At 60.9% G+C, this 14,967-nt stretch overlaps 2 protein-coding genes across 14 annotated transcripts; one reads left to right on the top strand and one right to left on the bottom strand.

Moving 5' to 3' along the window:
- The first annotated feature begins 280 nt into the window (after window positions 1-280).
- CDK10 (cyclin dependent kinase 10) lies at window positions 281-8,522 on the top strand. 11 transcript variants are annotated; one of them, XM_035024572.1, is made up of 14 exons: window positions 533-624; window positions 3,160-3,232; window positions 3,604-3,690; window positions 3,888-3,959; window positions 4,741-4,843; window positions 5,014-5,095; window positions 5,181-5,248; window positions 5,769-5,821; window positions 5,983-6,052; window positions 6,611-6,670; window positions 7,017-7,140; window positions 7,225-7,364; window positions 7,674-7,726; window positions 8,014-8,522. In XM_035024572.1, exons 4-14 carry the CDS (start codon window positions 3,941-3,943, stop codon window positions 8,109-8,111), a joined length of 870 nt encoding a protein of 289 aa, XP_034880463.1. In that variant the 5' UTR covers window positions 533-624; window positions 3,160-3,232; window positions 3,604-3,690; window positions 3,888-3,940; the 3' UTR covers window positions 8,112-8,522. The 11 variants fall into 11 exon arrangements, with proteins under 11 accessions (XP_034880461.1, XP_034880460.1, XP_034880459.1 ...); XM_035024568.1 differs by lacking the exon at window positions 3,604-3,690 and having other exon boundaries at window positions 292-624; window positions 7,236-7,364; window positions 8,014-8,179; XM_035024564.1 differs by lacking the exon at window positions 3,604-3,690 and having other exon boundaries at window positions 295-624.
- Window positions 8,523-9,674: 1,152 nt separating this feature from the next.
- On the bottom strand, window positions 9,675-13,211 carry SPATA2L (spermatogenesis associated 2 like). 3 transcript variants are annotated; one of them, XM_035024562.1, is made up of 3 exons: window positions 13,044-13,211; window positions 12,479-12,782; window positions 9,675-10,690 (listed from the first exon to the last, which is right to left on the bottom strand). In XM_035024562.1, exons 2-3 carry the CDS (start codon window positions 12,779-12,781, stop codon window positions 9,764-9,766), a joined length of 1,230 nt encoding a protein of 409 aa, XP_034880453.1. In that variant the 5' UTR covers window position 12,782; window positions 13,044-13,211; the 3' UTR covers window positions 9,675-9,763. The 3 variants fall into 3 exon arrangements, with proteins under 3 accessions (XP_034880453.1, XP_034880454.1, XP_034880452.1); XM_035024563.1 differs by having other exon boundaries at window positions 13,053-13,211; XM_035024561.1 differs by having other exon boundaries at window positions 13,089-13,211.
- Window positions 13,212-14,967: the final 1,756 nt, after the last annotated feature.

Below are 14,967 nucleotides of genomic sequence, written 5' to 3'. Positions count from 1 at the left end.
TTTCCGGGCCCCCCGCTGACGCTGCGCCCCCGCCCCATCGCATCACCGCCCTGCCTCCAGCATCACTGTCGCGCCGTCTCCCTCCCTCACCTCGTCCGCCGCCTGCAGCGGGCGGGGACGCGAGGCCCGCGAGGCCCGGGCCCGACAGGGCCCCGCAGGGGGCGGGCGCTCCACCCGCCGATGCCCGGAGCGCGGCCTCCCACCGCTCTTCCCGCGCCCTTCGGACGCGCGCTCTGCTCCCCGCCCTGCCTGGCTCCGAGGGAGCCCCCCGCCCCTCGGACTCCAGCCTCCTCCTCCTCCTCCTCCAGCGGCCGTTCCCCAGCACCCCAGCCGCCTCGGGTGCCCGCGCTTAAAACTCAGATCAGGCCCGAACGTCGGTAGCGCGAGCGGACGGCAGAAACTGAGGTCCTCCCGGGTCGTCGCATGGTTTCCCGGGCAACCGTCGCTGAGGTAGAAATGCCCCGGAAGTACTCTACGCGCCTGCGCGGAGGAACCTGGTCTGCGCCTGCGCACACGGGAACTGGGGGGCCGCCCGACATGGGGGACCCGGAGTCCGAGTCGGAGCAGATCCGTCTGAAGTGTATCCGTAAGGACGGCTTCTTCACGGTGCCTCCGGAACACAGGGTGCGACGGGGGGCCGCTCGGGGCAGCTTGCCGGCGGCAGGGCGGGACTGCACCGCTCTGGAGCCCCTTAGTGTCGCGCTAAAGCGTTGAGGTTTCCGACGCGGGCGGGAACGACAGTCCCAGGGTCCCTGGCGGCCGGCGCGGAAGCCGGCGGCGGTCCTCGGGGCCGCGGCAGGGGCGAGGGCCGGGGTGGTGGCGGCGCCCGGCGCTGTCCCCAGCCGGCAGCCTCTGGAAGAGCGGGCCCCGGGCTCTAGGGCGTTTCCCCGCGGGGGACTGCCGGCGTGCCCTCCCCCTGGGCTTGGAAGGCGCCGGGCGGCGCCCCGCCCGACAGCCGCCGCTTGCGTGGCGTCTTGCTCTGCGCGTCACGGTCGTGTAGCCCGAGATGGGGAGAGTGGAGCTTTGGGTGTGGAGTGATTGTGTGAACTCTGGGGCTGGGTTGTGTGGGAGCCGGTGCCCTGGGAGGCCGGTGAGGATCCTGAAGGCACGGTGGCAGTCCGCGGGCCGCCGGCCCCCCCAGATGCTCGGCAGGTGCTCACCTCGTTGCCAGTACGGCAGCGCGCGACGCGAAACCTCACGGCAGCTCCGACAGCCAGCGGAGCGCCCACGAGCCGCTGCTGCCGGCTGTGAAAGGGTCAGGGTTTCAGAGGAAGAATGGTGTTCAGCTGGGGGGGAATTTTGTAAAAGCAGTTCCTGCTGGGCTGGGATTTTGACTGGCGTGCCGACCCAGGATGTCAGGAGCAGTGTCTCAGATGAGAAACCGTGTGAATAGGCAGCACCAGGAGTTCCCCCTGGAGAGAGAATGTGAAGAAGAACGGGAAAGAGGAGGCTGAGGCAAGACCATGCAAGGGCTCAGTCCAGGCGATGCTGACTTGGTTCCCCAAGTGGTAGGAAGGAAGGAGAAGATGGGAGGCAGCAAGGCCAGAGAGAGGCTGTTAGAATTTGAACCTCGCTGCATGTGCTTCCTAGACCCAAGGAGACATGCTCATTCAGTCCATCTACAAACGTCCTGCATTATGAAGGTATGTTAGGGTACAGGCTGTCTGCTATGACTGGAACCCCAAAATACAGTGGCTCAAGTACAGAACTTTGGGGAGCCTGGGTGGCTCAGTCACTTAAGCGTCCAATGCTTTTTTTTTTTTTTTAAGATTTTATTTATTTATTAGAGAGAGAGCATGAACAGGGGGAGGGACAGATGGAGAGGGAGAAGCAGGCTCCCCGCTGAGCAGGGAGCACGATGCGGGGCTCGATCCCAGGACTCTGAGATCATGACCCGAGCCGAAGGCAGACACTTAACCGACTGAGGCACCCAGGTGCCCCAAGTATCCAACTCTTGATTTCAGCTCAGGTCATGATCTCAGTGTTGTGAGAGGGAGCTCCGTGTCGGGCTCTGTGCTGGGTGTGGAGCCAGCTCAAAATTCTCTCTTAATTTTCTCTCGCCTAACATTTTGGAGAGAGGCAGCTATTTTCCACAAGGTGGGGCCAGACACTCAAGTTATCTGTCTTGTAGATCTACCTGCACCTCATCCAAATCCCACCCTGCTTCAGGGGCAAGAAGGAGTGGGCGGCAACCAACTTCCTTTGATCAGGAAGTCCCTTCCCTTTTTTTTTTTTTTTTTAAGATTTTATTTATTTATTTGACAGAGAGAGACACAGCGAGAGAAGGAACACAAGCAGGGGGAATGGGAGAGGGAGAAGCAGGTTCCCCACTGAGCAGGGAGCCCGATGCGGGGCTCGATCCCAGGATCCTGGGACCATGACCTGAGCCGAAGGCAGACGCTTAACGACTGAGTCACCCAGGTGCCCCTGGGGAAGTCCCTTCCTTGAAGCCCTTGTCCTTTATGCTCACATCCCATTGGCCAAAATTTAGTCAAATAGACATACCTAGCTGCAAAATACAACGGTGGGAAATACCAGCTGGGTAGCCACGTGCCACTGGGCAGTGTTTCCTACTCAAAGGAAGAAATACTGTGTGGATATTGGAGTCAGTCTCTGCCACAGAAGCGTTTCCGCTGTGTTTGGTAGAAGCTTTGTTCATCTCCAGAGCATGATCTAGACTGGTGCTGCTCGGTAGTCTTCTTGTGAGGGTGGAAATGTTTCTTCCTATGGACTCTTGATCTTGGGGTTGTGAGTTCAAGTCTTATGTTGGGCGTGGAGCCTACTTAGAAAAACAAATGTGGGTTTCTGATTCATCCAGTATGGTTACCATGAGCCACGTGGAGCACGACACACATGGCAGCTGAGGAAATGAAATTTTACTGTCATGTTAACCACATGTGGCCAGTGGTTATCGTTTGTAGACCGCGTACGTCTGGACCATGGGCTTGGACGGGAACGGGCTGCCTGTGATACTGTGGTCAAAGTGTCTGCTGGCCCAGTAGCATCACCCCTCTTTTCTCTGAAAGCCCGAGTGTGTGGTTATCCTTGTTTGGTGAACACGGGGGTGAGCTCCTTTGTACAAATTAAGCGTGAAATATCCATCTTTAGTTGTTCCGTTAGCTGCCCAAGCCCTGCACTACCAGCACCTCTGTCTTTCAGCTGGGACGGTGTCGGAGCGTGAAGGAGTTTGAGAAGCTGAACCGTATCGGGGAAGGCACCTATGGCATTGTGTGTGAGTGGCCGGGATGGAAGCCCTCGGGCACAGGGGCCTGTCCCAGCAGGAGCTGTGTCAGGGCTGGAAGGAGGGAAACACCCAGGGCTTTATAGCCAGGGCAGAAGTTATACGAGTGAACTCTAATCCGTGGTGTAATTACCATCGGTGTAAGCATCAGATTGCCGGTGTGGTTACAAGCGGAGGGAGCTGTTACAGCAGAACCTAGAACTTCCAAAAGCAGCCGGGGCTTCAGTGGGTGGCGGCTGTGACGTTGGTGTGCATCAGACTGAGAAGGGTTTGGAAGCTTCACCCACTAGTGCCTTGAAGAGCCTCCTTTGCACAAAATGTGGGGTTTTTTTTCCTGGATAAAGTGTCTTATTTGCTGCTAGAACATAGTAAACAGAAGGCAAAGCGGTGACCTGCATCCTGACTCTAAGGAGGAAAACTTCGAGGGAGCTTGGTGTAACTAGCACCCTGTACGTGGCCCAGTTGAGAAGACTCCCCAGAGAGCATGTGTCTAGTGGGGCTGGGGCTGCTGCTTGCACAGTTGGGACCCAGTGTCAAAGAAGAAGAGAAAGGGACCCCCAGCGTTCAGAACGAGGCCCCTGTATGGCACAAGGGTGTATGATGCGGGATTAAGTAAGATTCCATCATGGATGAGTTTTCATTCCAGATCGGGCCCGGGACACCCAGACGGACGAGATTGTCGCCCTGAAGAAGGTGCGGATGGACAAGGAGAAGGATGGTGAGCTCAAGTGGGAGGGGCAGAAAGGTGCCAGTTTTCTGAGGCTTCCTCTGGCCTGAACCCCTGGTGCTGAGAGCATCTTCATGAGGGTTAAAGGGGACCTGTTTCTGGGAGGCTGCCTGTCCTGTCCTTCCTCAGCCCCTCGCCCTCACCCCTCTCCTCTAGGCCTTAGTTCCCCTGAACCCCGTGCGGTTCATCTTCTCCCTCTGTCTGGTACTGCCCTATCTTCTGTCTCAGCCCAGCCATCACCCCTCTACCCAGCCCTCCCTGCCTAAGGCCAGGCTGGTAGCCCCTGTGCTCCACACACCCCTGATTTCTGCCCCCCAGCCCCTCCCCGGCCACCTGTGCAGGGCCTTGCTGTGCTCACTGTGGACCCCTTGTCCTATACGGTGGTGCATACTGATAGTTGCTGCCCTGCATCATTGAAGGAAGGGAGAGTTAAAGGTGCATGTTCAGGGCGCCTGGGTGGCTCAGTCGGTTAAGCGTCTGCCTTCGGCTCAGGTCATGGTCCCAGTAAGCGTCTGCCTTCGGCTCAGGTCATGACCCCAGGGTCCTGGGATCGAGCCCCACGTCGGGCTCCCTGCTCAGCAGAGAACCTGCTTCTCCATCTCCCTCTGCCTGCCTGTCTGCCTACTTGTGATCTCTCTCTCTCTGTCAAATAAATAAATAAAATTAAAAAAAGAAAAGTGCATGTTCAGGTGGCCTTGATTCTCCCTGAGGTTGTGGGCAGAGCCCTGCAGGGGTAGGGGTGGGGCTCACTGAGGAGGCTGTCTGGCTGCAGGGGTCCCCATCAGCAGCCTTCGAGAGATCACACTGCTCCTTCGCCTTCGCCATCCGAATATCGTGGAGCTGAAGGAAGTCGTTGTGGGGAACCACCTGGAGAGGTATGCAGTCTGCTGGTCCTCTGCACTGGGCCCTGCTGAGCCTGCCTTTCCTATCCCCCTCCCTGTGCTCCCCCCAAATCGAATTCATGCCTCCTGCAATTCCAGGAGGATCCTTTGGCCTACCTGGGAGGACGTGGGAGGTGCCCTGTGTCTTCCCCTTTTCCTTCCAGCATCTTTCTGGTGATGGGTTATTGTGAGCAAGATCTGGCCAGCCTTCTGGAGAACATGCCAACACCCTTCTCTGAGGCCCAGGTGTGAGGCTGGGGGGCCTGGAGTGAGGCACCATCCCAGGTCCTTGTGTGGCACATTTAACTGATGCATCCTGCCCTTTGCATAGGTCAAGTGCATTGTGCTGCAAGTGCTCCGAGGCCTTCAATATTTGCACCAGAACTTCATCATCCACAGGTAGGAGGGGCCCCAAGTGGGCGGCGGGGGGAGGAATGGCACGATCCTGGCCCCACAGCACCTGCTTTCCCCCTGGGGGAGCTGACAAGGCTATGAGAAGTCCTGCAGTCTCGTCACAGACACAAGGAAAGTGGGGGAACCTTCCAGGCTCAGGGCATCTTTTTTTTTTAAAGATTTTATCCATTTTTTTTTTAAAGATTTTATTTGTTTATTTGACAGAGAGCGAGCGAGAGCAGGAACACAAGTAGGGGGAGTGGGGGAGGGAGAAGCAGGCTTCCCGCCGAGCAGGGAGCCCAATGTGGGGCTCGATCCCAGGACCCCGGGGTCATGACCTGAGCCGAAGGCAGACACTCAACGACTGAGCCACCCAGGCGCCCAATAAATAAAATCTTTAAAAAAAAAAAAAGTTCCAACAGGGGATGTGTAGGAAAGCGTTCTGAGTCTGCCTGTGACGTTGACAACCTAGTTGCCCTGTGGGGTTCACGTCCTGGGAATCACCGATGTTCCCTTTCTGTCCCAGGGACCTGAAGGTGTCCAACTTGCTCATGACCGATAAGGGCTGTGTGAAGACAGGTGGGTGCTGGGTGCCGGCACTGTGGCAGGTGTCTCTGAGTGCCACTGGGGCGGGGGAGCAGGTCAGTCCCTGCCAGCTCCCCGGGGGCTAAGAGCTGTTTGCACACGGCAGCTTCTTAGCCCCCGCTGGGTGACACACTGCCTTTCTGCCTTCGTCACAGCGGATTTCGGCCTGGCCCGGGCTTATGGCATCCCAGTGAAGCCCATGACCCCCAAGGTGGTCACACTCTGGTGAGTGGAGGAAGTGTGGGGGTTGATCATGCTGAAGCAGCAGAAGGATCCTGAGGGTCTTGAAGCTACAGAGGGCCACACGCACTCCTAGAGGCTGGGTCTAGGACAGCTTCCTGAGACAGCGGGGCTGTCGGGACGGAGGACAGCACGGCGGGGCGGGGGACTGTCCTGCTTGGTTCTGAGCCCTCTCAAGAAGGGGAGGTCGCTTCACAGACTTCTGTCTGTGGGGTGGGGCGGTTTATTCAGCTTTCTGTAGTTTTTCTCATGCATGTTTTTAAGAAGCAGCAGAACAGGCCTGTGGTTAACGATACAAAATCGTAGGTCTTCTGCCATGCGTCAGCCAGCCGTGTCTACAGACTGGGCTGGCGGCAGACTCCTAGGAGCCGACCCGCAAAGTTGGTGTTACTCTGTGTGTCACCCACGATTGTGGGCTGGGAGGACAAGGTGGTCTGAGCTGGGGTTGGCAGTCTGGAGCCCGGGCTGCCTCAGGCTGTCAGGAAGGCTGGTGGAGGCCCAGGCTTCACTGCAGGGTACGAGGGGGAGTACCTGTGTTTGCAGGTACCGAGCCCCCGAACTGCTTTTGGGAACCACCACGCAGACCACCAGCATAGACATGTGGTGAGAAGTGAATGCGGCTCCTGGGACCTGGGGGAAGGGCTGGGGTGGGTCCCATGGGGGCTCACAAGGGCAGGAACAGGGCTGGGGTCTTTGTCAGCCTCCCAGCCCCCAGGGGGAGGGGGAGGGCCGGAGCCTGGGATCCCTAAGAGGAAGCATGAGAACGTAGCTTCCACAGAAGAAAGGCCCTGCCCTCATGGTCACCCAAAGAGGCCATCTGGGACGGGGTCATGTCCCATCTTGACTTCCTCCCAAGCTCCACCCTGTCCTGACCCCAGCACTTGGCCTCAGCAGAGGTGTGTGGCAGCAGGGGACAGGTGTGTGAGGTAAGGTCTGCTCTCCTCTGCAGGGCCATGGGCTGCATCCTGGCCGAGCTGCTGGCCCACAAGCCCCTTCTCCCTGGCACGTCCGAGATCCACCAGGTGGACCTGATTGTGCAGCTGCTGGGGACGCCCAGTGAGAACATCTGGCCAGTGAGTGCCCGGCCTCTGCCCTCATCCGCCCCCCTCTGCCCCCTGCCCGGGCCAGCCCCCATGCTCCACTCCTGCTCCCTGCAGGGCTTCTCCAGGCTGCCGCTGGTGGGTCAGTACAGCCTGAGGAAGCAGCCGTACAACAACCTCAAACACAAGTTCCCGTGGCTCTCGGAGGCTGGCCTGCGCCTGCTGAACTTCCTCTTCATGTACGACCCCAAGAAAAGGTGCTGACCTGGCCTCAAACCCGAGCCCTCGAAAGGGGGGTTTTCAGAACTCTGGCCACGCTGCCACAGAGGTGCCCCCTCCCCCAACAGACGCGGAGGCCCAGGCCCCCAGTGTGGGTGGTCGCTGCCCACCCAGATCATGGAGCCCACTCTGAATTTCTCATCTGTTTTTGGGCCGCAGACCCTTGCTGGCCACTCGCCTTTTGCTGTCAGGAAATTTGAACCTGAGGCTGCGGAGCTGGGTGGGTGTGTGGGAAAGCGGCCCCAGGGGCAGCCGGGGTCCTGTTAACACGGAGGCCTCCTGTCCAGGGCAACGGCCAGAGATGGCCTGGAGAGCTCGTACTTCAAGGAGAAGCCCCTGCGTGAGTTTCCCACTGAGCCCCGCAGCGCGCTTGTCTTGTGGCCCTTTCTGTCCAGGGTGGGGGTGTAGGGGCACGGCCTCCCACAGCTCCTCGAGTCCCTGGGGGTGGTGGGGCGGGCTCCTGGCACAGGCCTGTCCGGGTGGAGCAGGGGCTGCATGCTGAGGCCCACGTGGGTGCTCGCTGGCCACACAGACTGTTGTCTGAGGGGGGCAGAGGGAGACGCGACTCCAGGGCCCGACACGGATGCACAGTGGGGTTCTCAGACCCCAACGCACTCCTCCCCGCAGCCTGTGAGCCGGAGCTCATGCCCACCTTCCCCCACCACCGCAACAAGCGGGCCGTCCAGGCCACGTCTGAGGCCCAGGGCAAGCGCTGTAAGCCCTGACAGCCCCTCCACCGGGCTGGCACATCTGCGACGGACAGCAACGGAATGGGGAGGCCTCTGCAGTCCAGGCTCACGACGCTGCTGGGACCCAGCTCCTCCTTCGGCGGAGACCTACCCGCTGCTCCGGCTGATCACACCCCTTCCCCAGAAGAGCGGGGAGTGGGCATGGGGGTGATGCAGGGTGGGTGCACCCTGAAGGGGTGGGACCTCATTCAGGACACCTGTTGCCGCGCCCTCAGCTGGTAAAAGCTTGGGACCCTCCCTTCCCAGGAGGAAACACCTGCTGGGCCCAATTCAGTGGGTGTTGCTGGCTTGGGATGCGTAGACCCCACATGGTGGCTTGTGCTCCCTCCTGATCACCAGGGTCTGTCTAGGGCAGGGAGAGGCGCACCCCCCCCCCCCACCGGCAGGGTTGGCACACTCAGAATGGGAAGGAGAGGTCGGGTGTGGGTCACATCCCACCTGAGGGACTGGGGTCTGAGCCCTGTCCCTGACCCACACTGAGGCCCAGAGGGGAAGGGGCATGAGTCAGAGAGATAAAAGGTTTTCTAACAGGTATGAGTAGGTTCAGTGTCCTTTAATGAACTTTAATATTCTGATTCATGGGACATGATGGTGGTTCTCTGAGTGCTGGGGAGAAGGGGAGGTGGGATAGACAGACGGGGGTAGAGCACCCAGCACAGAAGACAGGCACCTGTCCCCTCTAGTCCTGTGGCTGAATACTTCCCAGGGGAGGGGGCTCTGCCTGCCTGCCTTGGCCTTAAGAGTCTGCCTTAGCAGGTGGCTGCTCAAGAACCCAGCCACACCCTTACTACTGGACCCAGGGAGCATTCTCAGGTGGGAAGCCTGCACGGCCTCCTGCCCTGCCTTTCAGAGCCTATGCAGCAGAAAGCCAACAGCAGGGTGGCTTGTGGGGTGCGGACTGCTCAGAAGCCCCACACTCCACCCACGAGGGGAGTGACAGCCTATCCAGGCCCCACTAGCTGCCTGCGTCCTTCCTCCTGCCGCCTATGCTCTGGGTGTCTGGGGAGGCTCCCCACTCTGCTTTGAGATCAGATCATTTCTTCTCCACCTGGGGACCACACTCCCTGGCCCAGCTGGTCTCGAGCCAGCCCTCAGCTCATTCAGCGCTGGCTCATGACACCTCTAGGCAAGGGGCTAGCTCAGCCATGTACCTGGCAGAGCCCCCAGACTGGTCACAGTGGTGCTCAGTGGCTCCCAGGGACAGCCCTGTGAGGAGACTCTCCCCTGGACACGTGGAGGGAAGCAGTGTTCTGAAGGACAACTGTAGGGCTCAGGTCCACAGGCTGAGCGGTGGGCCCTACAGTGGGATGGGGCAAGGAGCGAAAGTGAAGGGAGAGGGCCCTTCGTTGGGCATAGGCTTGGTGGTGAGACTCCTCCACCCAGCACGTTTGGACATGGGCCTGGATGCTGGGTGCCGGGGGTAGGGAGTCGGCCAGGCCAACGCAGGAGCCTCCCATGGAAGGCAGGACCCCACCTCCTGCCTTGTGAAGCCCGATGCCCCACCTCGCTGTGCCCAGAAGTCCCCTGGGCGCAGGGTGGCTGGGGGCTTAGGCCCGAGGAGTGCTGAGGCCCAGAGAAGCACCACAGAAACGGTCTCGGGAAGACCCTGCCGCAGGGCCTGGCTGGGTCTAAGGCTGGGCCCCGGGCCCGTCATAGAGCAGGGTGTCCAGCTGCGCGCGCTGCAGCCACAGGCGCCGCTGGCCCTCACTGAGCAGCGGGCGAAGCGCGTGGCCGGCTCGGCAGGTGGGCAGGGCAGCACAGTGGGGCGCGTGCAGCTGGTGACAGGTATCACAGCAGAGGGCGGGCAGGGCCCCAGGAGCTAGGCAGCTGTGCGCCTGGTAGCCGGGGGGCTGGCAGGGGCTCCCTGGGGCTCTGGGGGCAGCCGCGTCTCCAGGCTGACTCAGCAGCTCTCTTCGCAGGGCCAGGAAGGAGAAGGCTGTGGGCTCGCGCTCCCGCTCCTCCTCCAAGGCCCCATAGGGTGGGCTGCTGGCCTGCGGCAGCACCTCAGCCTCCTCCAGGGGCTCCCAGGCTGCGCCCCTGGCCCCCCACAGTTTGGCGCTCTGTTCCCAGAGCAGCGGCCTGCAGGCCAGCTCTGGGGGCGGGGAGTCGGGGCCCGGCGAGGGCTCACCGTACAGGCTGGCCTCCTCCGAGCCCTCATCCTCCTGCAGGTCCCGGTAGAGGTCCAGCGGGGTCTGGTAGACTGTTGGGGAGCCCCGGGGGGGCAGAGGCGGCGGCTCCTCTTCCCGGGCCAGCCTCTGCTGCAGCCAGGCCACGCAGGAGGCCACGTCTGCACTGGCCCGCCGAGCCTGCAGCAGCTCCTCGGCTGGCAGCATGCTGGTGCCCAGCTGCGCCAGCACCTCGCCCAGGATCTCACACTCCAGCCGGAGGGCGAAGCAGCCCAGGGCCACTTGCACCAGTTGGCAGGCGGGTGGCGGGGCAGCCATCATGAGGCGGTGGTTGTCCCTGGGCACGTAACCCATCTTCTGGAAGCTCTGGAGGAGGAGGTCCTCCGAGAGGGCGCCCTTCAGCACGTGCACATAGCCCCCTGAAAAGGTCTGCAGAGGAGGGTCCTGGTCAGCAGCAGCCGACCCACGCTCGAGCTCCTCCTGGCCCTGGCCTCCCCCCGGAACCAGGCCGTGCCGGCACTCCCTTCAGAGGGGCTGCTCAGCCGCATGCTCCGACCCACCCCGGCACACCCATCTCCATGGCTGAGGCAGAACAAAATAAAGAGCCCCCACGCCAGGAAGTCGCACTTCGTGGCAGCAGGGTGGCTCAGTCAGCTGAGCTCAGGTCCCAGATGGGAGTCCCACGTTGGGCTCCCTGCTCGGCGGGGAGTCTGCTTCGGTCTCCCCACCCCCCTCCTGCTCTCTCGCTCGCTCGCTCGCTCTCTCAAATAAGATCTTAAAAAAAGAAATCTCACTTGCCTTGGGGTCTCCACCTCCTGTCCCCCCTGGGGCCGAGATTGGGTCACGCAAACACAAACGGGTGCTTATCTGCTCTCCAGACAGGCTGTCCTGAACTCCACCTTCCCACGTCCTGTTCTGGAGAGCTTTCCCCATTGGGACAGAGGCTTAGCCATTCATTTTTTCCAACTGTGTAGCGTTCCACCACATAGATGAAACATCCGTATTTTTCGGAGGCTCTAACGTGCATCTGGGCTGAGAGCCCAGGAGTGCTAGATGGGAAAGTGCTTTCTAGGCTGCAGTCCTGTGAGGAACTGGAAGGGCTTCAGGATGATGGTGCTGTGTCTCTCCCAGACGGGAGCCCTGGGATCCCGTCAGCATCCCTCCCGCAGACGGAGCGCTGCCGTGGGCGGGCACTGTACTCAGGGTTTTGCCTTCAGCCCTCACAACAGACCTTGGACTGCACTACTCTTGGGTGTGTTTCACCGATGAGGACATGGGTTCAGAGAGATTAGGTAACTTGCACAAAGCCACACAGCCAAGAGGAAGCAGAACCAGATCCCAACCAGGTCTGCCCAACACTGAAGCCCAGGAGCACCGCAAGGGCAGGCCTGTCCGCTCGGTTCTTGGCTTCCCACGGGGTTGGCGCTTGAGGGTGCCTCCCGCCCTGTTCTCTGAATTAAAATGTCCTAGAACTTCTGACCAGCAGGTGTCCCCATGAAGCAATAGGCTCCAGAGCTCACCTCTTGAGAGAGGGAGGGAGTGGAGGAGGGTGGGGTGAGAGAGAGGGAGAGGAAAAGGGGTTGGGGGGGGGAGAGAGAGAGAGAGAGAGAGGCTGCTGCTGCCATGGCAACCAGTGGAGGTGGACTCGCCCACGTGCCCAATGACATCAGCACCTTCCTACTCTTCCAAATTAGCTTTGAGGGCCAAGTATGCCTGCCCCCTCCTGCAGGCCAGCAGCTCACCCACAGGGGTGATCAGTGCAGACCCCAGCGTATGCAGGGCCTCCAGCCCCTACCTACTTCACAGGGGATACACCCACCCAACGTCCTCTTCTATAAATGGGGTCATGCAAGGATTAGGATGACCATGGAACCTCAAGTCCCTCCCAGGCACCTGTCCTAGGATTTCTGTGCTACCTGGGCTGTGAGGCCACTTTGGGGGAGGGCACTGATTCAAGCCTTGAGGAGCAAGGATCTCCCCAGGAGGCAGGCACCCAGGGTGAGTGGCCTCTGCCCACACCATGTTTTCAGCCCTGGGAGTGGGGGGGGGAGGGGGGACACCTTGGCCAAGAGCTGCCCCAAAGCGCCCCAAATCCCCTCTGAGCCCTGAAGAGCCACGCGGCTCTGAAGACCCATGAAATCCCTTGTTCAATGGTATCCTCTGCCCCACGGTACACGGCAGCCTGAGCGGGGGCGCCCCCTCGGCCCAGCGCCCTACCTTGATGGTGGTGAACTCCTTCCTCCAGGGCAGCAGGTACAGGTGCACAGCCGCCAGCTCCAGCAGCTCGAAGGCGCGGGCCAGGCCGCGCAGCGCGGGGGCCAGGTCGGCGCGGCCCCACAGGCCGTCGGTGAGCAGCGCCAGCGCGTCGTCCTGCAGCGCGCCGTGCAGGTCGAAGTCTTCCACCAGGATCTGCCACAGCACGGCGCGCAGCGATGGGTCCCCGCACACGCCCGCGCGGCCACGCCGCAGCTCACGCTCCAGGCACAGGCGGTAGTCCTCGGACAGCGAGCTGCTGCCCATTCTGGCGGGCGGGGGTCCGGTGTCAGGAACCAGAGACCCCTCCCCGCCGGCTGTGCGGCCCCCCGAGCCCCCACCCAGCGTCCACAGACCCCCCTCCGGCCCGGTGACCCTGTCCCCGCCGGCTGTGCGCCCCCCCCCGTGTCCACATGTCCCCGCACAGCCCGGCGACCTCGCCAGCGGAGCGGCCCCCAGTATCTACAGCACCCCGCTTCCCTGGAGACCCGCCCGCCAGCTGTGTCTCCCCCCGAAAAGAGACCCCCACCTCGCCCACCAGAGCGTGCTGTGGCCCCGCGAGGGACCGCTCTACCTGTCGGTCCCCAGCGGAGCCCAATCGGCCACCTCTCCGCTCGGACCCGTCCCGCGGCCGCGCTCTTCCGCCGCCACCGGCTCCGCCCACCGGCCTTGGCCGTGACGCCCGGGGCGGGGCTTGCGCCGGGCACCGCCCCCTCGGCTCACCCGGGTGGGCCGGGCTGGGGGCGGGGCCTTGTGCCGCTCGGCGGAGCACCTGCCCCCGCGTCTTCCGCCTGCCCGCGGGCCCCGGGCGGCTCGCGGCGGATCCTGGGCGGGCGCGCGGCGGGCGCGCGAGGAACGGTGCGTACGCGCAGCCCCCTCCTCTGAGCTGGGCCCCGGCAGCGGTGGCCGGGGCGGAAGCGGGTGCTGCCAGTGCGCCCCGGCCCGGGCCCAGAGCTCACCGTGAGCCCAGGGAGGTGCGTCTCCGCGTGGTTGAAACAGCAGCCTCAGGTGGGTGGGGCGGCCTTGGTCTTTCTGTGGGCTCAGCTTCCTGGTCCCTGCGGCGGGGTGAAGGCCCCTCCCTAACTAGGGCAGCCTCGTTTCCAGGCGCCCGACCCGTGCGCTAAAGCCACTTGGGCGGAGGAGGGATGGGAGAGATTTAGCCCTTGGGGGCCCAGCTCCATGCGAGGAAGGTCTTCTGTAGACCTTCCTCCCTGGGCAGGCTCTGCCCCTTGATTTCTGGGCCCCTCACCTCTCCAGACCACTTTGCTGAGATGGGACCTGCCTGGGAAGATCTTTCTCTTAACAAGAGCCTTCACCTGGCAGTACCCTGCAGGTGCGTCTTCACATACTTCAAATGGGACTTTTAGAGGAATACTGGAACCAAGCTGGGGATCTCCTTGAGACATTTTGCTGGCCACCACTCAACATAGAGGCGTTTCGCTTACGATGCACTGAACCCAGCTCTAGGGCCACACCAGCCGTGAGGAGACAGTTAACTTCTGGTCTTCTCCGGCCTCTGTGCGGAAGGGTGGAGCTTAACCACTCCCTTCGGTTTCACCACTGAATTCATCGTGGTCTTCAGATGCGAGGCCTCTGAATTGCATCCATCCATGGTCATAGCCCGCAACCCTAAGACAACTGTTGCGGTGTGGGGAATCCGCAGCCTCGGTGCAGAGCCTGCCACAGCGTGCACGATTGCGTCTTCAACTGGAAGTAGATGGGGTTCTGTTGCTTTGATTCCGCACTCAAGTCCTGTTGCCGTGTGTGACTCCAGGCAACTGCTCTCAGCCGTTGCTTGCTAATCTAGGGCACGTGTGGCTCTTCTCAGTATGACACTTGAAACTGGGCGGGTCTTTGCACCTACTTGCACCCACAGAATGGAGGTGACATTGTTTGGCTTCCCAGGTTAAGTCATTAAAACACCTTGTTGTCTTGAGTTGTTTGCTCTTGGAGTCTAGCCATCATGTTGTGGGGGAGCCCGTGGCCACATGGAGAGAACTTGCACTGAGCTGAATAATGTCCCCCCAGATCCGTGTCCACCTAGAACCTGGGAATGTGAGCTTATTTGGAAACACATTCTTTGCAGATATAATCAAGTTAGGATGAAGTCATGCTGAATTAGGATGGGCCCTAAATCCAATACGACTGATGTTGTTAAGAGAGAAGTTTAGGCACAGCATGTAGGGGAGAAAGCCTATGGTGATGGAGACAGAGACTGGGGCTCTACTTACAGCTACCAGCCAAGGATTGTAGGAGCAGGAAGCTGGATGAGGCAAGTAAGGATTCTGCTCTAGTACTTTGAGGGAGTATAGTCCCATCAGCATCCTGAATTCAGATTCTAGCCTGCAGAACTTCAGTACATTTCTAGTTTTTTACTTGACTCAGTTTGTGGCATTGTTTATGGTGGCCAGAGGAAACTAACGCAGGCCTCACATGGTTCTGAGAATGTGGTT

Source organism: Mirounga leonina, unplaced genomic scaffold (genome assembly GCF_011800145.1).
Source record: "Mirounga leonina isolate KUSES-001 unplaced genomic scaffold, KU_Mleo_1.0 Mir_180, whole genome shotgun sequence".
NCBI classification, from domain to species: domain Eukaryota; kingdom Metazoa; phylum Chordata; class Mammalia; order Carnivora; family Phocidae; genus Mirounga; species Mirounga leonina.
This window is presented reverse-complemented; position numbering and strand designations above follow the sequence as displayed.